Source organism: Amphiprion ocellaris, chromosome 5, assembly GCF_022539595.1.
Source record: "Amphiprion ocellaris isolate individual 3 ecotype Okinawa chromosome 5, ASM2253959v1, whole genome shotgun sequence".
In the NCBI taxonomy this organism is placed as follows: Eukaryota; Metazoa; Chordata; class Actinopteri; family Pomacentridae; genus Amphiprion; species Amphiprion ocellaris.
Window position 1 is genome coordinate 12,506,505 of NC_072770.1, and position 26,277 is coordinate 12,532,781.

Below are 26,277 nucleotides of genomic sequence, written 5' to 3' on the forward strand. Positions count from 1 at the left end.
ATTTCAAGAGCTTCATTAATAGACAACAGTCAGTAGTATTGCTTTTGTGCCACTTGTTTCACATGTAAACAGAGTGTAGATGTCCACACAGCAGGAAGTAACTGAGGGATTCATTTTTTAAGAGAAAGTATTAATTGTTGTCAGATTTGGAGTGGGAAAATATATCAGCTCATGCGTCAGGGATCTCAAAATTCTCAGCTCAGCCCTGGAAGAGCAGTAAGTTGCTTTACTGTAGCATTTTACTGAGCTTCATGGTGGATGCCAAAGTCTTTCTCTGTCTTTCACTTCATTAGCTCATTTCTCCCAGAACCTGACCACCAGCATAACCTGTTCCCCCAGGAGGCATGCAGCCACGCTCGCCTATCTGTCCAGCAAGCTCTGGAGATTAACAATAAAAACTGTCCCATCTCAATTTATACTGACATTTTGTGTCCACATGGTGGGTGTTACATGCATTTCTGGATCCGCTGGGATGGACTTCTCCTTCTCACCTGTCCATGTGTCCTGCTGTCCTTCCTTTGTCTGTATTATCTCCTCCACTCGCTGACAGTTCATTACAGATGCAGCAAAAAGAGAGAAAAGCTGCCGGGCTGTTTTCCTGCTAAAGCTACAGTACTGCTGGGAGCTTCATACAAACCTCACGCACTCATACATGCAGCGTAATGGACTGCCTTGTGCCGGAAGCTTCCAACTTTCCTCATCAACCACAGATTGGCTCCTCTGAAATCAGTATCTCTACTACTGTCTTGCGTCATGTTTGACTGAACGTGATGCAACTCGGCGGTGCGTAAGGACAACAGGGACATATCCAGCGGCGCTCAGTATTTCTCATGATGACTTTATAGCAGCCTGGTGTTGGTTGCTCACTGTCAGAGTAGTAAAATGAAAGCGACATAAACCCCACCTTACCTCAGTCACTCTGTCAGACGCTCATAAGAGAGGATGAAAGGCGACCAACCAGTCTCTATCTCAGAAAATCATCCAGAAACTCACTCTCGGGCCGTCTATTATAGATCAGTGTCTGGAATATACTTAAATAACAACACTGAAAGATGTGGAATACATACGTGGACAAGACATGGACATCGATGTAATACAGTGTCTGTCCAGTTATTTTTTGTGTTAAGTCAGATTGGATTTCTTCTTTTGTTTCTTCCATTTCTGCTTTTTGGACTTTGTAGTCGTCTGTCTGCTATCTCTTGGGCAGCTTTGAAGGACTTTTTCTTCAAATCTGGAATCATTAGTTCCTTCTTTACATTCTTGTTCCCTCAGTTTCTGCCTCTTCTCCCTCTACATCGCTTGAGTCATTTTGCATTGCATTGAGTCTACCAAAGTGTTATATATACTAGATGTGAATTAACAATGTCACAGAAATTTGCTATATCATTAAACTCAAAAAAATCGAAACACTTTGCTTAGTTGTTGTACAATATGGTGAATATCCAGATTCTCAAAGACAAAGTACAAATGCAACAGCATTTATAGTTAACAGAGAGCCAGATGTTTCCTTTCATTGGCCAATAGACATAGGTGTAAATTTAACCCATACCATGTAAGAAATGTGGAGTCCTTCTTCCCAAGAACAACAACCTTACAGGGGTGCAAACATAAGCTACCATTCAGAAGTTTGGGGTAACTTGGAAATGTCCTTGTTTTTGATAGAAAAGCAGTTTTATTCAATGAAGACAACATTAAATGAATCAGAAATACAGTCTAGACATTGGAGTGGATGATGCAGTGGTCTACCTGCTGCACAGATCACTGACTCACCTGGAGAAACCCAACAGCACTGTGAGGGTCATGTTCTTTGACTTCTCCAGTGCTTTCAACACCATCCAGCCTTCTCTGCTCAGGGTGAAGCTTGAAGGAGCGGGAGTAGACTGTCACCTGGCTGCATGGACCATCGACTACCTCACCAACAGACCACAGTACGTGAGGCTTCAGGACTGTGTGTCTGATGTGGTAGTCAGCAGCATGGGGGCCCCACAGGGGACAGTGCTCTCCCCCTTTCTCTTCACCCTGTACACATCGGACTTCCACTACAACTCTGGGAGCTGTCACCTCCAGAAGTTCTCCGATGATACAGCCATTGTCGGGTGTGTATCTGAAGGGGACGAGCGGGAGTACAGGATGGTCATCTCTGACTTTGTGGACTGGTGTGAGCTAAACCATCTGCAGCTCAACGCCAGTAAGACGAAGGAGATGATCGTGGACTTCCGCAGGAGGAGGACACCCCGGACTGCACCGGTGAACATCCAGGGTTTGGACATTGACATGGTGGACACATACAAATACCTGGGTGTTCACCTCAACAACAAACTGGACTGGACACACAATACAGAGGTCCTGTACAAGAAGGGCCAAAGTCGTCTCCACCTGCTGAGGAGACTGAGGTCCTTTGGAGTGTGCAGGACTCTGCTCAGGACATTTTATGACTCTGTGGTAGCGTCTGCTATTTTCTATGCAGTGGTCTGCTGGAGAGCAGGGAGCACTGAAAGGGACAGAAAGAGACTAAACAGACTGGTCAGGAGGGCTGGTTCTGTCCTGGACTGTTCCCTGGACTCCATAGAGGAGGTGGGTGAGAGGAGGATGTTGGCAAAGCTCACATCCATCATGGACAATCCCTCTCACCCACTGCATGACACTGTGGGGTCTTTAAGCAGCTCCTTCAGCAGCAGACTGAGACATCCACCCTGCAAGAAAGAGCGCTATCGCAGGTCCTTCATTCCATCTGCTATAAGACTTTACAACATCAGCATCACTGGCTGATGTTAACATAAACTGGACTATATCATTACCACCCCAAACCATAAAATTTGCACAGACATTCTTGCACTGCACATCTTTGCACTTTTAAACTTTATTTTTATTTTTATTTTTTCTGTTAAAAATGTTGCCACCCTTGTATATATTGTAAATAAAACTGCTGTAACAATGTAAATTTCCCCTGGAGTGGGAAGAAATAAAGAACTTTATCTTATCTTATCTTATCTTATCTTAATGTGGTAAATGACTATTCTAGCTGGAAACAGCTGATTTTTAATGGAATATCTCCATAGGGGTACAGAGGAACATTTCCAGCAACCATCACTCCTGTGTTCTAATGTTGTGTTTGCTAATGGTGTTGAAAGGCTAATTGATGATTAGAAAACCCTTGTGTAATTATGTTAGCGCATGGACAGAAGAGTGAGTTTTCATGAAAAGCATGAAATTGTCTGGGTGACCCCAAACTTTTGAACAGTAGTGTATCTTCAGAGGTTCTGCTCAAATCTTAGTCCTAATGTCCTATGTCATTTAAAATAGTTCAAACAGATCGGGACAGGGAAAGACAGAGAGAAATTAGACAACTTAGCCTTAGCTGCATCGCTCCACTTCCTCCATCCCTCTATCTTAATTGCTGCAACCATTAAGGGTTGCAGTCACAATGGAAGTCAACAGCGGGTGGTAGTAAATTTGCTTCCACGAACAACCCAGGGAGTCTTTCTTTATGGGCTGAGGTATGGCTTTCCATTGCCATATTTGTCTTTCCGGCACCACCTTGTGTTAAATGGCAATGAAAATTTGTACTTCATCTTAAGAAAAAAGGAGGTCAAATCATAGAAAAAAGCAAACACTTCTGAGATTGTTAGCATTATTCTTAATTAAATCCACTCAGGAGATGAAAAGATCAGTCATGCCGAATGCGTTCCAGACCAGCACCAGCGTCACAGTTTGGGTTTAGATACTGGAACTATCTCCTGGCAAACAGCAGTTTATCCATCCAGCCATTACTTGCTATGCTGTGTCTTCATCCACAGCACCAGATGCCAGATACACTTAGTGGACACAATTTTTCTGTGCCGGCACAATGGAGCAAAACCTGACAAGTCTGAAAGCTCTCCACCATCCCAGTGGCTGTTCGTATAATAAATCATGAAACAGACCCAGCGTGTAACTGTTGCTGAAACCACACAGGAGGATACAACATACAAGATAAAAAGACTTCATTATTGATCTCGAAACATTGGTAGCTATAGTCTTCACTTTGGACAGAGCTAGGTTTGTGTGTGTTTTCAGTTGTTATGCTAAGCCAGGCATACCAAAACTAAACCAAAACCACCTTTCTGACAAATTTACCATGAATTTTGGTGAGCAGTGTAAGGATGTGTTAGGGTCTCAGTGCAGGGAGCTCCGGGGAGGAAAGGGTTAATCCTTTCTGCTCTACTGAACAGATCTGCACTAACTAGGTGTCTCCCCAAGGTTCTGAAAGGGCTCCACTTAGTTTGCACATATCAAAACTGATTATAACTGTAACTGACTGTGCACACCCCTGAGACCTCAGAAGGACACTATCTTCATCATACCTGCATTTATAGCTCACATTTTACTGTTAGATAAAGCAAAAACAGAAGTTTAGGTGTCTCAGAGTTGCAGTGGTTTGCACTGCAGTGGCTGCTGCAATATTGATGAAGTAATTAGTTGCCTTCTTGAAAATGGACAAACAATACAGAAGCTTACATTTAATAGAAAGCAAGTTTACCAATTTCATCACAAATTTATAAATATATTTATACACTGGCAGATGGAGTGATTCCCTTTTTATGAACTAAAGTTGTTTTTTTTTCCCTGAATTGCAGAAGGGAGCAGGGCTGTGAGGCCTTTATACTTCCTTGCACATGGTGAACCACTGTTACTTGTTCTGTTTAATGAAATATAATTTCCTGTGTCTGTGTAGTATTTTGAACATTATCATACCATCTGAGACCATAGTTGGGGACGTCATCAACAGCACCTATCTCCTTTCCATGGATACTTCAGTCTGACTTGACTGTAGGGAAACTGGGATCCACACCAACACAAATATGGTTGTGTAGCAGTTTGGTAGCAGTGAACAACTGCATGCAGACAAACACAGTAACAACTGTCTTCTGATTTCTGTCACAGTAGTAAAGATGTTATTCAAGGCAAACTTTTTGACTTGCAAAATACAGGCGTTGTTCATACGCTCATAAGATTGGCTTAGTTCCATTAAAGTCTTTTGCAGTCCTGCCAATATTGTTATTACATGCACTACCGTTCAAGAGTTTGGGGTCACCCAGACAATTTCAACTCATACTTTTATTCATGTGCTAACATAATTGCACAAGGGTTTTCTAATCATCAATGAGCCTTTCAACACCATTAGCTAACACAATGTAGCATTAGAACACAGGAGTGATGGTTGCTGGAAATGTTCCTCTGTACCCCTATGGAGATATTCCATTAAAAATCAGCCGTTTCCAGCTAGAATAATCATTTACCACATTAACAATGTCTAGACTGGATTTCTGATTCATTTAATGTTATCTTCATTGAATAAAACTTCTTTTCTTTCAAAAACAAGGACATTTTATGTGAACTTAAACTTTTGAATCGTAGTGTATGTCTTTTCTCGATGTGTCAGAATTGGCTCTGTAAGGTTGGAAAACTGTAATTTGCTTTCTTTTACTCTAGCTGTCCAGTGTATCTTCTTCTTTCGCTCTTTTGTGTTTCTTTTTTTTAAGCACAAGAGCTTTTTTTCCCCTAATGAGGACCACTAGAGTTTAATCTGATGCAAAATCTAGCAAGGGTACAAAGTTGTAGATGGAAATCTATTTGCATCTGGATTTCACTCGTTATCTCTTGTGTTTTTCCTGCTCTTTGCGTTCCTCTTAGTCTGAACATAGTGGCAAATGAAATATGAAAACAAAAAGAAACAGAAATAAATATATAAATTGAGATAGCTTTTGGAGTCATTTGTGAAAAATGCACTCCTCACAGGTAGTTGTTGTGTATTATTATTTATGGCCAGGGGGCTGTATGGTCTTCCAGTGTGCTGCTGTCACTGCTGGATCAAAAGATTGTGATGCAACAGTGAGCCAAGAGATCTGCCTTCTTTTTCTTCTATCTGCACCTGCTCTTAAATCCAGTGGGAATACGATGAGATGCTCTCTCTCCTGTCCCTTGAGGCATGTCAGGGCTCCTCCACTGTGAAGCCAGACAGAATAGTTCTGGTAAATATGTAACACAGGGCTGCGTTTTAAGGATCAGTGGGGCTGCTGCTGAAACTGCTGGATGTTCTGGCAGCTGTCAGCAGAGCAGTGGTGGCAGGAGGCCTTTAAGTTTCTGTCCATGACAGCAACCCGCCGCTTCAGGTTCACCCCAGAACTGCTACGCTGTCATGGGAAGAAGGGTCTTTCTATGTCTGTGCTGTACGTGTGTAGATTGTACAGTAGGTGGGCGCTTTTCCATTGTTGCTACATCTTCATATTACATGGTTTACCTGGATTACAAGCACAACAGACATTAAAATCCTTCTTCTGTCTCTTCATATATTCCAAGACTGACTCCATGATGCTGATATATTGTCTGTCAGGGTTGGACCATCTGCTGCATCCTGTTCTTTTAGCTGTGCTTACTGGAGTAGTTCAAAATGTTGTTGGCATTACCTGGAAACAAGGACTGTAACTCCTGTTTTGGGGCATGACTTTATTCAATAAAACCTTATGTCACTGCAACAAAGATGACCCACATGTGGGAACCCCAAAATAATGGACGATGAAGCAGAGGCCATTCACCACATGATCATGAATGACAGACGTATGACTGTCGAATGCGTATCAGAAAGAATGGACATCAGTATTAGTTCATTTCACATTGTTTTGAGCAAACTGTCTGCAAGATGGGTGCCCCGAATGTTCACACCAGATGAAAAGCCAAAGAGAATAGAAATTTCGAGGACACTTTCTCCTCGTCTTGAGGCTGATAAAGCCAAACTGCACAGGATACTTGTGACCCAGAATGAGACATGTGTTCACCACTTTCATTCCGAATCAAATAATCAAAGCAAACAGCAGTAACACTGTGGCTCCTCAGAAGTTCAAGCAAGCATCTGTTGGCAAGGGGATGGCTTCTGTGTTTTGGGACAGTGAAGGATTGCTCATGTTTCACTTCTTGCAAAAGGATCAAACCATTAATGGGAATGGGAGCTATCCGTGCATCAGAATTGCCACAACTGAAAAAAGCAATTAAAGTAAAAAAAAGATGGCAAAAGTTCGAGCCAACTGCTGTTGCTCCAGGACAGTGCTCCTGTCCACGCAGCACAGAGGCAGAAGCAGCCAAATGTGTTGCCCTATACTCTTTACTAACTGCACCAACTTCTGTCTTTTTCCCAAACTAAAATCTGACTTGCATGGTCACATTTTCAGAGTGATGATAAAGTCCTGCATACTGTTGAGGAGTATTTGGAGTCTTGAGATGTGACCCTTGTCTGCAAAGGGATAGTGAAGCTGAAACATGGGTGGACCAAGTGCACTGAAGTTAAAGGAGACTTTAATGAAAATCCAAGAGCTATCTTTCTCCTGCGATGTTTTCTGGTGAGGCCGAGAACTTTCTGAAATACCCTCGTAGTTCTTTATGACTCCGGTTGGATGTTTGGGCTTGTTCTGCTGCAAAATGCATTGGGACTGATCAGATGCCTTCCTGATGGTACTGTGTGAAGCAGAAGAATATAAGCATCTTAAACGCCTGAAACGTTGGCACACTGCTGTAAGTAACAGAAACCCCAGCAGTAAAAACATGAAACGGTGGCCGTGGAATGGAAGGTAAAGCTCTGGTTTTACTATAAAGCTCAACTGTCTGTTTAGTTAGCATACAACCAATTAAGATAACTACCGTTCATTAGTTACCAGACACTGTGGGATGTAATGTCAACTAATAATTATGCTGTTGACTGGCCTTTGTTGTCATTTAATGTGATCTTTTAGAGCTGTACACCACACAACAGTCTTCATAGTGAACTGTTGATGTCTCCTAATATACAACAAAAAATGTGGAAATACCATGATTAATAAAAAAAAAGATGCTTGAAAAGTCTGTTGACAAAACTTTAGTGTGTGATTCACTTTTTAATGACTATTGACAACGTAACTTTGCCTCTTGTGCCAATCGAAACTCATCACTCTGAAGGGTTCAGCAGCCGCTGACAAGTATTGCGACATCTGTAACCAGGACCGACTGAAATCCAGACTGTAATCTGGTAGAGAGCCATCTCTTATCTCCACTGTATGGCTGACAAGAGGAGAGCAAGTACAGAGGTTGGAGTGGGGGGTTAGAGATATCTGTCAGATCAATAACTCATTGTTACCTTCCTGAAGCACAGTGGCATTGTCTTGTGAAGGACTGAGTGTGTGATTGTAAAGCCACCAACAGGATATTTTTTTATGTGAGGATCCCATTAACACTCATCACAGAATGGCAGAATAACACTAGCAAATACTGTGTGTGTTTTTACCATTTAATAGTGCTGGTGTCAAAGGTAGCCATATATTAATCATCACACCCATGTATGGAGTATTAGAATGCTTGACTGGAACTATGACCGAGCTCTTGGTCGTGCTTCTCAAAATGTTCCTGAGCAGTTTTTAGCTACTGAGAACCATGATAAAAACCTAAATCATGAACTCTTGTTTTGCCAAAGGTTTGGCAAATGATTGATTAGATTAGGTACAAAACTACTTGGTTAAGTTAGGGAAAAGATCATAGTTTGGGCTTAAGACGATGCACCAAATTATTATTCTCTAACAATGTAGCCTAAAGTCTTCTTTTGCTTTTGCCATGATTCTTACGGCGGCTAGATGGAGCTATTAATTGAATGTAAACAGATGTCTTTTAGAGACATTTGCTGTCATAACTGATGCTGTCTCCCTGAGGTTGCCTAAAAATAAAACATAACTGTGGGTGCACAAGTGAGGAGAGCCCAAGAAATAGTCATCAAGGTGTAAACTGTTCCATTCTGTCCTAATTATCGAGATGTGATCTGCTTTTTCTATTTTAATTTAAGCTATCCATTGAAAAAAGCAGCAAAGCATTATTATAACAGGAAAAATAACATCATGTTAAAATGTTGATATACTTCATTTATGCTGCTACACAGTACAACGTTTGCCTGGTGTGAAATCAAAGACATTTAACGTTAACTGAGCTAGAATTGTAATCTCTCTAGCAGTCACATGAGTAAACATGATACAAACTAGCGATAACTAGTTTAGCTTAGGCTTAAGTTAAGTAATGTTTGCTAGACCACAAGGTTTATGCTAGTCAGATTATTCTGGGCAGACAGAACTATAGAATGGCCTGACTGCACCATGCTATCATTCAGCTGTAGGGAAAGAAACACTGGATTGTTTCTATTTCTTTACAATCACAATCATCTCGGGCCATACTAAGTCCAGGATGCAGAAACAGTGTCAACTCAAAATTGAGCGGGAGGGTTTGTTTCGATGGAACATTTGCATGCAAGCAGGCAAGCTATCACTAGCACTAAAAAGGATCATTTATGCTTGTAAAAGCACATAAAGTTTGTAGTGCACACACATAAAGCATACAAAGTATTTTGTTAGTTCTTTAAAGGGAGCATCTCTAAACTCATTTTGCTTTGTTCTTCTCTTTAGTGGTTTACTTCCTGGTACCTGAAACTGGTCATTTTAAGGTTCGAAGTTGGTGTGCGACACATTCAAGGGTTAAGATTAAGATTAAGACTACAAATATATAACATGGTCATAAATAAACTAACTGACCAGATTTCATTGTGATCAAAATCACTATGCACTGTGGCTCAGTCAAGCGTTTTTCGGAAAAACTGCCATTTTTATTAAACAATACGTTGTTCAGGTATCATGTGTTTTTACCGTTGTGTTGGTTGTGAGTCATTATCTAGCTCTACCTCCATCCTACTTCAGGTTAATATGTTTGATTAGAATGTCTATCTTGAGATAATGAGGTGATTAAATTGATTTTGTAAATCGCTTGGTTTTACAGCTGAGCTACTCTGGCAGCTCTCCCTGATTCCCCAGCCAAAGAAATCTATGTCATTTACATTTCCCCAACCAATGCAAGGAGAAGGCCGGATAGCAGATATAGATGAGATAACTGGGTCACTTTTACTCCAATAAGATAATAAGATCCCTAAGATTGACTTACAGTGTAGCATTATGTGACATATTAGCTGGTAAACCTACCAAAAACAAAGCAAAAGAAGCAACGCAACAATACATGTTCCCTTCTTACAGTATTTGCTGCTTTTCCTTTTTACTAAAAGTAAAATTGATGAGTGTGGTGTTGACTTTCTGTTCCTTCTGTGTCTCCGTTTTTCCTCCAGTTTGGCCGGACAGAAGTGATTGATAACACATTGAACCCCGACTTTGTGAGGAAGTTTGTCCTTGATTTCTTCTTTGAAGAGAAGCAGAACCTTCGCTTTGATGTGTAAGTAGAAATATCTCTGCCTTTTCCCTCTACGCTGCTGTCTGTTTCCTTTGTTATACCGGGGAACGACTTCAATCAAGCCTCCTGTTATTTTGGCCTGCCGATTCGTACCCACTAGGATTCGAAGGCTCCAGTCAAGGCTGATTGCCATAAAAGCATTTTTGACTGAATGACTCTCATCAAATTGTAAATCAGCATTGAATCAGTAAAAGTTCAACACTTCTCTGCACAACAGCCACAGACTTTCTCACCTTTTACCAGTTTTTTAAAATATTTTTTGTGCTACTTTTTGACCATTTACCAAGAGGTTATAAACAGTTTTTAATAATGTTATTAACTTTCATACAAAAACTAAATTATGTTTAATAGATCAGTAAAAAAGTGGAGAACAACTTTTGGATTGCTATGTGGTGAAAAAAGCACTTGAATAGATGAACAAATTAAAGCTGCAGAGGCAAAAATCTGAAAAAAAGGGCAAATTTAAAAATTCAGTCTGCCTCCTGCAGCTGCTCCCCTTTTCATCTGTCTGAAACCACATTTCAAATGAGTGCTGCCACAAACTTAGAATTTTTCTATCTTTTAATCCAGTGGTTCCCAACCTGGGGTCTGCACCCCCCGAGAGGGGGCGCCACAGATCAGAAGGAGGGCGCAAAGCTTTGTCTGCTCTAAAGCTGTGAGGTTATAAAAATTAGATTTTCACCTTCTGAATAAAATTAGAGTAACAGACTCACTGTGTCATCACAAGTCTACCTATAAAACATTTTTAAAACACATTTATTTGCTCTTTCCTCAAAAATCCTTTGCTGCGTTGCTGCTCTCCACACTTTCTTCAGGTTGGCTCGCTAGACGCTAGCTCATCCTGATTCATTTTTTTTGTGTGCAGTTAGAAAGTTACTGATGGGAACGATGTTTGAAAAACGCAAAACAGGTGAAGAATCATCAGTCCCTAAAAAAACTCCGGCTATACCTCGAGAGTTACCTTAAATTTGGTTTTATTAAAGGACAAGATAGAATTATGTTATTTGTGGTGAAATGCTCGCAAATGACAGCATGAAGCCAGCGAATTACGGTGACATCAGGAAACAAAATGCAGTACGGTAAAATCGTAATCCAGTTCGTGTTCCGGCCTTTCTGCATGGAGTTTGCATGTTCTCCTTGTTCATCCGGATACTCCAGCTTCCTCCCACAGTCCAAAAATATGCTGAGGTTAATTGATTATTCTAAATTGCCCACAGGTGTGACTGTGAGTGGGATTGTTTCTCTGTATGTGTAGCTCTGCGACAGACTGGTGACCTGTCCAGGGTGTCCCCTACCTTCACCCCAAGTCAGCTGTGATAGACTCCAGGCCCCCCCCCCACGACCCTAATGAGGGTCAAGTGGTGTATAGATAATGGATGGATGGACTTCCGGCATCAATAACTCATTAGATATTTGTTGTCAAAACATAAACGATGCCTCTTTCAAATCGTTGTAAGGTAGACAGTGTGTTACAATCCCGGTTTAATCAAAAGTAGCTGTCTTTCAAGCTGCAGAAATAACACTGGTGTGCGATGAGTGAACAGGGACCATATGCAAAATGCAAAACCGCTGCAACAGCGAAGAGAGACACAAATATTCAATAACTTCACTCTTATAGACTGTAGTGTTACTGCAGCCAGCAACTGACTCCTGCTGGTCATACTACAACTCTGGGTTTGATATTAAATATTTTTTATAATTTTAAGGAATTTGTATAGCAAAAATTCAGTAACCTATCTCTTCTCTACTATACTTATGGGGGGGGTTTGAACTGGGGGGGAGGGGCTCTATTGACTATTTTATTAATCGGTTGATTAATCTGCATACTAATGCAGCACAATGCGAAATGGAAACACAGGGATGGATCTGGGTCTTCCTGAGCCATTAAATTTACAGAGTTGGATAAAAAAAAGATCATTATCTGGAAGCAGAACTCTGATTTCTCAACCGAATATTCTAGCAGTGTCAAAGTGTTTAAAGTCATTAATTCATGATTAGATTGTTTCGTGTTACTGTTGAAAATGGACTCAGTATCTCCCTCGGTAATGAGGCCTTTAAGTCCCTTTTTATGTTTGTCACAATCTATTTTTCCTCTGAATTATCACCAAGACCTCATTATTCATATTTAAGTTGTTTTTTGGTTCAGAGCTTTAAACGCTATAAAGATATTCTGAAGTAATACTGAGGAGAATTAAGAGGAAATGTACTTACAGAGTTGGCAAATGAGCACAACGCAGATGAGCTGCCAAACCGAAACCCAAAGGACTCAAAGAAAGGAGAACAAAGAGACGAGGAGAGAGGTGTTGTTGTTGTTTGCTATTTATTTACTGGTGTTTATTTACAGATCTGCGCAGCTTCTGTACTTACTGCTCCATTTCAAACTCTGCTTTTTGTGGGTAGATAAAAGCAGACAGGAGCTTACACTTTCAGCTGCCCCATTCTTTCTGCAGCGGGGATCGATGCCCCTGCAGGGGGCTTCAGAGCAGAGACCCAGCAGGGGGTCGGGTGGTAGAAGAAGAGGCCAGAGAGCTGCTCACATCCCTCCAATGGATCACCACTCTGGCCATCACTGCATGATCAATAGCACCAAACACCAGCCACAGCAGGGTGAGACATCAATTCAACCAATCCCAATCGTCAGTCGATCCTAGAAGAAGCTGCAGCCTGAGTTGATGCATTAAATGTCCATTATGAACATCTGTGTGCAGCAACATTCTTTCAAAATTAAATCAACGGATTGTTGATTGCGATCTGCATTAAACAGAATCAATGTTCATTTATTTTCGCTCTAAAAGATGAACCGGTATTGATTTGATGGAGTTTACAATAATTTATGCTGTGACCACTGGCTTGGGATCTCAATATACCCTTAACTGCTCCTCTTCAGTATGGTTGGAGGTTTGAAATTTAAGCTCTTTTAAATATATGAGGTTTAGGATTAAACAGTTCTCCACCAGGTTTGACTAGCTGTTAAAACACTCTGGCTAGGAGACATATCCACAAAGTTGTTTGATGTTGGAGATGCTAATTTCTGTGTATGTCCCTGCAGGGCTAAAAACCTGCCATTTTTGACTGGGTTTGGACACTAGCCTGCCCATCTACTACAAAACTAATTCTGTAAAACTGGAAAGTGTGTAAACCAGCTTGTTTCTCTTGGGATTCATGGCCGGAGGATTTTCTGAACACGAAACCGACAGACTGCCTGTTAAAAGGACTTTAATAAGGGCTTGGTGTTTGACTGGATCTTGTCTGTCTACCCTAATCCAAACAACTAATCCCCCAAACTACCCTAACTTTAACCCCCATTCAATCACGGCATCTCTTCCCTCTAGATGATAAAATCCATTATCAAAATGTGTTAACCGCCTTTAAGTACAGTGGGAGACTGTTCACCAGTTCCCTGTTTGATCATGCACAAAAACACACCTGACTGCATTTGCTCCAGCAGTTAAGACTTGTTATGCCACTCTGCCCTTCATTATCTTCCCCTCTCATTTGGATTTCTTTTCCTGCTTTGTGTAGCTTGATGTTAAACTTATTCTCTGACCTCTTTGTAAATCTCAGGTACTTGTTCCCATTTGAGAAGGTTGGCATAAAGTCTGTTGCTGTAAGTTGTTGTCAGTTCTAAACGTCACCCTTGATAAGGAGGACAGACAGCTCACCATAGTTGATATTGTGCATTAGTGTTGCAACTTTCTGGCAAATTTAAGATTAATCCTGTCATGCTGATTTGAATAATAGGGAGTAAACCCTGAGAATCACTGCTGATTGCACTGATTTAGACATGGTGCTGTTAAACTTTGTGCCAGTGTAGAAGAAGTATAACCTGTGGGGGTAAAAACACTTTCAACCATATTTTGGAGCTAAGTAACCAAACTGTTTAAGAGATTTTTATTGGATTTGAACTGGTGATTCTATACATACAGTTTTTGTACTGACCATTGAAATTACAGTTCATTCATTCAGATAGGGGGTGTTACTAAGATGGCTGTTATAGTGCTGAAACTTGAATGTAACTTGTCTTGTAACTGTCTTTGCCGGTGTGCACAATGTGTTAGCTACCTCCTGGACAGCATTGATATCATGACAAGCTACCCAGCAGGCTTCACCTTCATTCCTAGAAGTACAAATCTGGACAAGTTACTGCAGATAACAGCTGTAGAAGTTGTTTTATTGTGATGTCACCATCATAACTTTGCAAACAGCGGCTAGTTTGCTCTTCGCTGAGTTTTATCATCACTCATGATATATTGTTATGCTGGGCACCAAGCCTGTTGCTGGATCTGCTTGCTACTTCATCTACATTCCCTCTGCTTGTGTCATCATCGCCATGGCCCACAGCTGCTGAAGAAGATCCTGCAGCAAACTGATTTTTGCACATTTGGCAGCATCTCCCTTGTGTTTTGTCTGATCCATCGTCGTTTCAAGGCTTCGGGTGCAAAATGGAGAGAGGTTTAAAGACGTGTCAATTAGGAGAAAAACCAACCAACCAAGCAAACAACAATAAGAACAGACAGTGGTGTCAGTCCACCAGATGGCCAGTCCAGTCCTGCTGTGAGCTGCTAACTCAGCAGCTGCAGTAGTTCGTCCAGACATCCGCCTGCACCTAGAACCTTCTATTTTGTGAAAGCAAGATGACTGATTTGCTGTGACGCTTTCTGGTTTCATCTGGCATTTCTCTTTTGTTTATTTTTTTTATTAGTGATATTACAAGACTATGATATCCCAGGACAACAGACTTAATCCATTTTGCTCTCCTACGTTTTGCATTACAGTAAAACACATGCAAAGCCTTTTAGAGTGACAGACTGTAAATATTCATTTCAGATAGTTCTGTTGTGGTAATGCGAGCGTTCCAAGGGCTTTAAAAACCTGAACAAGAAAAAGACCGAGCTGGAAATGAATTCAGAAATCATAAAATCAATGTATTGTTATTCTGCCTGCATGACGTTTTGCATTTTGAAGCTTCCTCCCCTGGGACAGCTGCTGCCCCGCTTAGTGAGGAGTCTTAATCTCCTGACAAAGCAAATCATTAATGTTGAATTATTAAGTGGTGCAAAATACAACACATGCACACACTCTTCCTCTCTTTAAAACCCTTATGAAGAATGCACCTTATACATTGGCCTTCACACGTGACAGCAAAACCTGTGTTACCTTGCAAAACTTCCACTGAGTACACGCTTTGACTTGTTCAGTGTTTTCAATTCAGCAAAGAGGAAAGAATAATTCCATCAAATCAGATATTTACTTTATCCTCACTTTCTGAAAACATTTGATGCAACATTGAACATTGTCCCTGAACAGCTAATGGAGCTCTACTGAGTGCTCAACCAGCAGTGATTCGTCATTAAAAGCTCATAAAATACACTTGAAAGCTTGTTTAAACATTTTAAGTGCAATTTCTGAAGAGCAACTTAAGCAGATGTAAGATGTTGGAATAGCAAATTAATTAACACAATACCGTCACTCAAAATCACTCCTGCTCTTTGTTCACCTTTTAAAAAAAGGGATAAAAATAATTTAGATGGTAAACACGATAGTTTTGTGCAGCTCACAAGCTTTCCTGAAGGACATGAACACCTTTCAGCAGAGTCCAACTCACAGCATCGGGAAAAATAAAAAGCCTCAACGTGTAATTTTCTGTAATTTCCTGAGTCCTGCAAATCCATGTGGCTCAGTGCATTAGTGTTTTTCGATGCACTTGATCCCCATTTAGGAAACACAGATCTATTTCAGTAATCATGTTTTCTCAACCCAAAACTGTGGTGTTGTTTTATTTTTTGTATATTTCTTGCACCTTTCAGACCTGCAACTCTTTTTGTTCATTTAATATCAAAATAACACTAATAATTGCAAACCAACTTGAACAACAACAAAAAGGAATTGTTTTAAATTTGTTCAAAAATCAGAATCAGAAATCAGAAAAGCCTTTATTGCCATGTGAATTCGCACACACAAGGAATTTGATGTGGTATATAGAGCTACAGTACTCAGCAACAACAGGCAGTAAAATAATAAATATACACGTCTAAATCTGAGAAATCCTGAAAAAAATCATGTAAGTATAAGAAGTATAAGTAATAGAATATTATGTTGTTGCATTATAACACCAGTAAAAATGTTTTTGCTGAGTAAATGACTGATGCTAGACAGCTGCTGCTTTACAGGGCTGTAGTACAGTGCATGTGGCATTATATACTGTGTAATAATGTATGCTACATGCTAAACATCGCAGCATAACATGGCACTTTCTGTAATGGTGTTTGCATGTGTGAATAAAGCTGTGAAGAACATTAATATAAAAGACAGCCATGTCTGAATAACACAATTACTTTTATGACTTGATAGCATTGTTAAATATCTCATGTCTGAAAGAAGTAGTTCAAATTCATCTGTCACTTTGAGCCAAGAAAAATGTCCATGCATGCCACCAACAGATGCCCCCTAAGAACAAGCACTTCCCTCTCTCTGGTGTCATTCAGTTCAATATTTCAGTGCTTCACTATTCAGTATTTATACAACACTAATTCACAACATATGCCATCTCACAGCATGCTGTAAGGTGAAGCCTTTTTCCATTTTAAACGGAGAAACCCAACAAATTCAAACTTTCCTTTGGATTCTCTTTGAGCAAACACTTGGCAATTGTTGGAAGGAACCAGAAAACCTCTCCTTACTCTCAGAACCACAAATAAAGCGAGAGCGAAATATTCTGTTAGGATAATAAGGTACAGTAAGGTCTTTATGGTAACGTGAGCTTGGTAATTTAGAGTTTTCTATGTATATCTGTTCCCGTAGTAAATAAGGAGAAGCTAATGCAGGAGAAAAATTATTTCTCTTACTGGTTTCTGTCAGAAGTCTGGCTGCAGTTTTTTGTATCAGCCGGAAGTTTTTAAGAGAATTATTGGGGCATACTGACAATAAGGGCTTACAATAGACTCGGTCTAGAGGTTACAAATGCGTGGACTGGTTCTGCAGCATCACTCTGAGTCAGGATGTTACTTATTTTGACAATATTGCACCAAATTACATCCTACAAACAGCTCTCTTCTACTTCAACATGGTCAGCATGATCCATCATCCACTCTGTTACCTGACACTGCAGACTATGCATCCTAGCGCTTTGTTATTCTACATAATATTGTTTGTGTTGTATCATTTTACACCTCTCACATCTTGAGCAACTATTACAAAACTGTGTTCTTGTAGGGATTATTAGGGCGTTTCTGATTCTGATGCTCGGTCATTAGTTAAAGGAGTTCTTTTTTGGTTCCTTCCCACTGTTGCTCAAAGGGAATCTAAAGGAAACTTTGGATTTGTTGGGTTCTCTGTTCAAAATTTGTAAGGTCTTTACCTTCTAAAACTGAATTGAATTGCATATTAAGATTGACAATGATTCTGCATGATTTTCAGACATCTCTTTGACATGGAATATCTCATGACCTTATTAAATGTTCTTTGCTAGTAGTATAATGATCAAATATCCTCTTTATTGACCACTTTCCCCATGAATAACACTGATATCTAATGTTACACATCGTCTCACATTCCCATGCAACAAGAATCCCAAACACAGTGTCTCAGAAGCACAAATAAATGTGTGTGGAGCCTTTTTTCTTGCATGACCTAGATATGGATTGTACCGAGTCTCAGGAGAGAGCTGTGGTCTCCCAGATATGGGGTCATGAGAGGGGATTCCAATAAAAGTGAACATCCCAGTAGAGGGAATCAATTATTAAACTCCCACCTCTCTGTGCTGGGTATTTTTAGCACACTGAATCACAATAGATAGATGTGGAGCAGAGTGATGTATTATTTCTATAAGGCTTGGGAGTTGAATGGACTGAAGTGAGATCACAAAAGCAGAACATGTGAGGTAAAGTCAGTGGTAATGTAATCCACAAGTGATTTTTTTTAACAGAAATACATTGTCTGAGTGCCACATTTAGCTGGGAGTTAAATTCTAAGTTTATGATCATACTGTCACACAAAACAACTGTCCAGAAAGTCATAGCGCTATAGGTTAAGGCTCACCGTCAATAAACCCAATGAAATGACCAAAACTACCAATTAGTGCCTTCTTACTTCCTTGCCTGTGGCTCTCAGCTCCATTCATTCCTACTGAAGACATTTTTAAAGACGGAGTAAATATATTGTTTCACTTAGAAAGACGTCTTTTTGTAATTTAAATAATAAAACAATAGACAGAAGGCTCTTACTGTGCTTTGTGACTCACATTCCTCAACATGTCATTGAGATAAACACCTTTAACTATGGGTAAACCCAATGTGCCAGCTACATTCAAGCCCCTAGTTAATTCGTGTAGACTTGGGAATGTCACTTTGCAACATGTCCACCTAAGGACACTAACATCATAGCTATATTTAGAGATGGTGGATTTCAGGATTGATAAGGACATGGATGTGACAAACTCCAAATGCAACATTAAAGGGGATGGAACAACTGAACTGTAATAATGGGAGCTTATCAAAGACCCACCAAGTCATTTCAGTGAAACAAACACCAGCTAAATTAAGAGAGGATAAATATAGCTGTAAGGACTATTTGTGTAAGAGAGAGCACAGGTGTTGCAATCATTGGTTATTGTAAAAAAGAAAAAAGTAATTAAGGTTGTTCTACATTTTGTTCCTGCACCCTAAAGGAATGAATCAGACCTTTACTTAATGTAGTGTGTCCTGGTGTGTAATTAGAGCTTTTCCATCTACGCGCTTTCATTTCCAGGCTGAGTTTGTGAGTAAGAGTGTAATCAACCAGGATGGAAACGGAAAATGTAAATCACCACAGGATCACCTTCACATTCCAGTACACACCTCCTTAAATTAATTCATAAGCTTCCTTCTTTACATTACTGAAAGCCACCATGGCTTAATTTAAAACAAACATGCAAAAACATGGTGAGAAAAAATACGAAATGAAGTAATGGCGAAGTGATTGGATTTTGCACAAGCTGTTCAGCGTCTTGAAACATTTAAGCTGTCATTAATACCCAATGAGTCTCCATAATGAAGCAATTAAAATGTGTCCTATCATTAGTGTCCTTCCTCTTCCAGATCTTAAGGTCGCATTAAGTAGGTGGCACTCCAGAGCTACACACAAAAGGTTCAAATTGCTCCACATATCTCTTTAAAATAGTACAAAGGTGTTGGATCGGATTGAAGTCAGATGATGTACTCGGCCAAGTCATAGTTTTCACTTTTTTTCTTCTTTAGAGACTCTTGTGTGATTTTGGCTTTGGATGGATCGTTATCATGTTCTCCTCCTCAACCTCTGCAGATTGGGAGTCATCTTGTCAGCTAGTGTTTGCACTAATGCAGCTCTGCGCTTCACTATCGGAACTATGCATTCACTGTGGTAGTTCTGGCCAGGTCCACGCTAAAAATGAGCCGAACAAATTTTCTCGATCTCATTTGTACAAAAAATGTGCTCCTAATATCGATAAGACTTTTCTTCACCATGCTCAGACAGTTAGATTAATTGGAGGTGATGGATGCACTCAGCTTGTGTTCTCACTTGTGTGATAGTGATTATATTTACTTTTGTTGCATTGAGCCTCTGTACACAAGGGCCTGTATTTTGAATACAGTCTCTCTGAAAGTAGTTGTTTCTGATGTTTCTAAGATGATACTTGTCAACTTGAAAGTAATTAAGATTTTGTCAGGTGATGCAACAATTTTCAATCATTTGACATGCAGGTGATGTTACGACCGGCTCTTACGCTGCAACACAGCGGAAGGGATGCACAGCTTTACTGAAACTAAAGGCCATTTATTAAGATGCGGACCGAGGATCTTCTAACTGCAAGGCGAAAGTGCAAACCACCAATCAGCAAAAAAATATGTGCAATTTCAACAATGTTATGTCTCAGTTTATCATTGACACATTAAAACTTACAGATCACAGTGTATCTACAAAGGCACAAAACTTTTACAGGTATCTGCAACTCAAAAATATAGTTTTTTTGTTGTTTTTTTTTAACTTTATGATCAAAGCAACTTATTTTTTCAAATTAACATTCATTTCCACATCTGTGTTGTAACCTTGACCACCTGAACTGACACACCACATCATACAAACTCAAGTGGGAGCTACAATTCTGCAGTTTCTACAGTTTCACTAAGCAGATGCTTTTATCCAAGGCGACGTACATCTGAGAGTAGATTCAACACAAGCAACAATCTAGTCGAGAGAAAACAACCTGGATAAGTGCCATAAAACAAGTTCAAGAGTTCAAGGGAACTACTAAGGAAAAAGGTTATCTCACTGCATTGTAAATGTATACAGTTTATACATAAAAAATACGTATAAGTTGTGGCAGTGCAGTGGACAAATTTAAAATATCATTTAGTTTTATTGAAAAATTGCAGTTAATGTCTCTGTAATTTTTACACTTTGCAAAGTCATCCTGTGGGCTGTATGTTTGGTGTAAAACAAACCAAACTAACAAAAAAGAAGAGCATGGGTGACTGGATGTGAGAGAGCTCTGGCTCAGCAGGTCGGCTGATATAACCAGGGACACTGCTCTGGTGGACCAAGATTGTCCAGACTTATGAAAGAAAAGCAGGAGAGAAAACCAAGGCTCTGGAGCTGTAGCAGTGATATTACACAACTTCTTCTGTTGTACACTATACAACTTCAATCACTTAGCAGTGCTGCCTTTTCAATGACAGTTTGCAGAAAAACACCACAATGAGCATGTTTTTTTTTTTTTCAGTTCGACCAGGTCACAAACAAACTGTACATTTCACTGACTACAAAACAGATGTATTCTTTTATCACAGCCTTATGAAATAATATCTACATTTAATCACAAGAAAGCAGGGTGTCACAAAGGGCATTTCATTTCCTCAAATTATATATAATTCAATTTCCCATTCTGTATTGTGTTAGCAATTAAAAAACAAACAAACAAAAAATAACTGCCTACCTCACTTAAACCATGTTGGGTGACGTGGCCGGGAATGTAGTCAAGCCCACGTTACAGCTTGTATTGTGGATCCTTGTGGAAGTAATGATGTAAATGGAGGCAAAAATGGACCTGGAGGTAGTGGGATGCAGAAGTCTGAGAATACTTGTGGAGATATTTCAGTTTTGTTATAAATTTGACACAATCTTTTTCATTGCAAATTATAATACCAGCTTAAAAATTATATAGAAAACTTAACTACAAACGGAAGTGACTTTTAGAATGTCTCAGTATTTAATAGGGGATGAGCATTTTAGAAATATAATCTGGTGCCACCCTTCACAGTGCTTTAAAAGCAAATTAAAGAGCTTTAAAATCATTTCTGTACTTCACCAGTGAAGGATGAACATCTCCTGACTTGAAAAAGGTCATCTGATTTTGGTTTAACTTCTATTGCAATTGCCAATTTGAAGACGCATGATATGTTTTTTTTTTTTTTTTGTAAGTTCACAGACACAAAAAGTAAACTAAATACTGCATTGTGTATTTATTCATGCTATCAGACAAGTGGAACACAGATACAGACAAACTGCAATGTCAATTATTTGGCCATTTTGATGCTTTATGCCCAAAATAAACTTTTTCATTGCATTGTTCCTCCATACATCGTGAATCAAGATGTATTCTATGAAAAAAAATGCAGCTTTCATTACTTACAGTGTTGATTTTCGCTGGCTTACACATCACAGTAATGTGATTCCACTGCACTAATCACCACAACGATCTGCACTATAAATCAGCTTAAATTGCCTTGCTGCACATTATCCTTGATGTAATGCTCTTACTGCAGAGTTTCACGTGTTTGAGTAAATGTCACAAAGCCACAAAGTAGAGGAAATCCAATTTTTTATTTTTTTTTTTGGATAAAGCAGAATCTCAGGAGTCTCAGAAGTACAAAGGATGCTACACTCTAAATCAGTAACGTGGATTCTGATTCGGTGGCGCACAAATGTGTTGAGCTCAAGCCAGAAGATCCCTGTAGTCTGATCTGAATCCTACTATTTAGATTGCTATAAAAAGAAAAAAACTATGTGGACTGAGAGATATAAAGGCGAGACTGTAGCTAAACACAGTTTTCATTGTTCACTTCACATACAGTCAGAAATTACATGAAGGTGGTCTGCTGCCTCCCGTGTAAATGAAGGTCATTAGATTTTTCTATTGCTCCTCCACACGTAAATCTCATTTGTCCATCGCTCACAGGCTTATCCTACTGCGAGGTAATTTCATTTGATCCCACCCAAGCTCGGCGTGGAGATCAATCTGACATAACCGCAGAAGGAGATTTCTACGAAGCGAGTGTGGGAGGTGGGAGAGAGATTTTTTATTTTTGTTAAAATGAAAGAGTGGAGAGATTGAAGACTAGTGGTGACATACTGAGGAGAGAAATTTAATAAAAGTGTGAGTATGAGTGTGGGGGTGGGATGGGGGTTTGGAGTGACTGTTTTAAAAGTCACAAAGCACTGAATCTGGGACTTTTGGGCGGCTGGTTGTATATGTAGCTGGAGGCTTTTTTTTTTTTAACTTTCTCTCAGTTCCATTATTTCCATTAGTACCCTGCATTTAGTTCCCTCTTCAAAGCCCTATAACTCCACACTTGGCATTTGCTAAACCTAGAGAAAATTAAATCCAGAAAGCAGCAGGCAGTCAAAGTGATTTTTAGTGGGAACTGTAGTTAGATTCATTCTCCAAAGTGACTTCCCCGTTCAATGCCCTCTCAGCTGGTATTACTAGAAAAAGTGGCGATGGGCTAGATTTTTTTCCCCCGTTTGTTTCTGTTTTTGTTATTTCCTTCAGAAAATACTCAGACTAGCATCTTTTCCTGATGCAGGGGATGTTGGCTGGTTTATCACATAGTTGTCAAACCTGCCATGCTGCCACATTGTACAGGGCTTTTTTTCTGATCATGCAGAACCCTCAACTGTCAGTCTTAGCACCACAAGACCAAAGGTGAAGCACTGAAGAAAGGGAAAGGATGATGAGAAAAGAAGAGAGGAATAGGAGGGAGTGTGACAGAGAAACCATTTCTTTTGCCAAATCGGTTTATCTGCTAATACGGCATTACTGCTAATACTATGGTAATATGGTTTGGGGACCTTAGAATGTATCTTCTGCTCTTTGCTGATAATGGGGTTCAGCTTGCTTGCAGTTAAATGTGACATGGTTGAGATAAGAGTCAGAACTGGGAAGTTTGAGGCCATGTTTAGAAGTTTTCCTTACCTGTGGTCATAAACTTTGAGTAGTATTCCAAAGAAATGAGAATACAGTTAACTAGAATGAGTTTATAGGTTGGTTCTACCCATCCAGACCACACATATCTCATCTGGCCTGGGAACAAATTATGACTCGCTAGTAAGAGTTGGACATCTGGACTAACATGATAAGCCTGTGACCTGACTTTTGCATAAGCAGCAGAAAATAGATGGATGGGTTTTATATAAACACATTTGCAAAGAAGTTTTATTTGAGCAAATGAAGCTGAAAGTATCGAAGATGAGTAGTCTTCTCTTGTACAGTTCCACCCCTGAGGCTCACACAGTCCATAATGAACATAATCTGTGCACCAGACTCTGGAAAAGGACACGTTGGTTGACATTTGTATTTCTGTGGTTTATGAGGTTTAATGAGTCCCAGAGAAAACTGTCAACAGTTTATTAAACCGGGACAACATGCAACCATAAAGTCATATCCAGGAGGTGTAGATGAATGAGTAGTAGTAACCAGCACTGGATGCTAATACTGGAGATAAGGGTTTATACTGTACGGATATAATGATGAGCTGTCAGTCTCCTAGTTAGCAGAGATAGCAAGGATTTCTAATGTCAGTAATATCTTCCAGTGAAAAACGATGATGTGACCAAAACATTCACAAAAAACTACAAAGTCATCATTGCTGGTAGCACACAGACCTAAAATGAGTTGACCTTTTAAAAATAAATGAAATTGGTCCAAATAGTATGAAAAGAGAGCGTATGTGTATCGGAATACTAGAGGTTTGTCTCGAATCTGAATTGGAAAAATTTTAAATAATATTTACACCAATGCGTCATATGTGGCATTTACAGCAAATTTGAAAAAAAAAACGAACAAAAAAGCATCAGAATTGCAATGAAAAAGCCCGAGAGCCAACTTTGTCAGTGGTTGCAACCAAATTTAAGCTATAGTTGACTGTATTTCTGTCAATGTAGCAAATTAAAACAGTGCTTCATTCTGTATCTGGTTTACTGTGTTAACCAGTTGCTACAAATGTATAGAACAATTAGGCTCTACTTGGTTGCTTATTTTAGCACACTAACAGCTGAGGGTGATGGAAATGTCCTCAGATTTGGTGGTGAAATACAGGGGACAATTTTTGTGGCAGTCCATCTACTAAACGTGGAGAAACTTCACACATTAAAGAAATAGTCCAACCTACTGGTGAAAAATAATAAAATTCTTTCAAAATGTATCTAAGTATTAAATTCAAGGCCTAAGATGTCAATGCCACATGGGCACTATAGTTTAATTCAGAGGCTTGGTGGGGAACACAGGTGTCAATCCATTCCATATTTAGAGAGATGCTCCAGTCCAACGTGGTTGACTGACAGCTATAACCAGCACTGGAGAGAAACCTAAGCTTCCATGTAGTTGGTTTGTGTTTACCACCTGATATGACCCACAGCAATGTACTTGCAGCAGAAGATATGCCACAGATTAACAGTTTAAAATCACTTCTAAAAATTGAAAATCACTTTTCTTAGGTTCAGGAAAAGATCATAGTTCGGGTTTAAAGTATTTTCATGATTAAAAGAGACAATCTAAATCTTTTTTTGAAACAGAAAACAAGCAGTGTTCTCTTGTGTTAAATGTTTTGTCGACCCGTCCATCTACCCCACCTCCTCCCTGTGCATACCACTAGCTCTGTAACAATATCACCTGACTAACTCCATTGTGTTTGGAGCCAGAAAGGCTAATGCTATCTGAAACTGACCACTAAAATAAAACAAGGCTATGTTTGGTAACAAGGTGCATAAATGGACCCTTTTGTGGTCTTGGACAGGCACATTAATGCACAAACAAGTGAGAATAAGTCACCATTTTTGAATCTAAAAACAGATAGTATTGCATTTCTTCCAAAATAAGTTTGGAAATGCAAATTAATTGTCATGTATAGGAGACTAGTGGATAGAAAAGTGAATAGAAAATGATGAAAATGGGAGAAAGGAATAAAAACAAATACTGGGAAATATGCCAAAAACAATTGTTAAAGACAAAAGAGGGAAGGGAGAAGACTGCAGAGGGACATAAAACAAACTGTCCTCCTCATAGTCCTTCGAACCATCGTTTCACTTTGAAATGCAAATATTGCCATAGATTGTATGAAAAAGCATCAGTAACGAGGGAAGTTTGTGCCAACTGTTGGAATCGTTCTAGATATTGGAGACTCTGCTGAGTTTGACAGTTATATTTTATTTTCTTAGCATTGCTTTTGTCTCAGCTAACAGGGGAGCAGCCGGTCCACAGGGCTTCGGCACAAAACTTAAAATACAGAAGCTTTGTCACTCATCGACTCCAAGCCTGGCTGCCCTCTGGAGAGCTGAACATTACCGAGATAGTACAGTTGAGATGTCAGTACAGTACTCAGTGCCGTTCCTGCCCTGAGTCAGTGAGGAATTTCCTTTTTACAACCTCTTTTTGAACCTTTACGCTCCCAGCATGTTTGAAACTCATGCAGGATGTTACTTACTGTCAGGTGAATGTGACTCTGGAGCAGGAAAGTGATGAGGAGAACAGGTGAAAAGATTTGTCCTCTTTGTAAAAATATCCTGACAAGAAATGACTGGAAGATGGAGAGATCCATCAAGAGATGATGACCTGAAGAATACAGGATGTCTGGGTAACGCTGTTCCACACTAGAGTGGATTTCCTTTTCGTTGAACATGAGCTTCTTTGTAGCGAAACCTCTGGTGATGCTTCCAAAAGGAAATCCTCAGGGGGAAACAGCAGAAAAAGATCAGCCAGAGAGAGACTTA

The 26,277-nt window shown here is 39.7% G+C and overlaps 1 protein-coding gene across 2 annotated transcripts in view; it reads left to right on the forward strand.

Annotated features, from left to right (window-relative positions):
• LOC111580325 (copine-9-like) overlaps positions 1 to 26,277 on the forward strand; it is a 184,628-nt gene that overhangs the window by 48,320 nt on the left and 110,031 nt on the right. For both annotated transcript variants that reach the window (XM_055010559.1, XM_055010558.1), the window contains exon 4: positions 10,157 to 10,260. In XM_055010559.1, the coding sequence (XP_054866534.1) occupies positions 10,157 to 10,260 (104 nt within the window). The remainder of the gene's footprint in view (positions 1 to 10,156; positions 10,261 to 26,277) is intronic.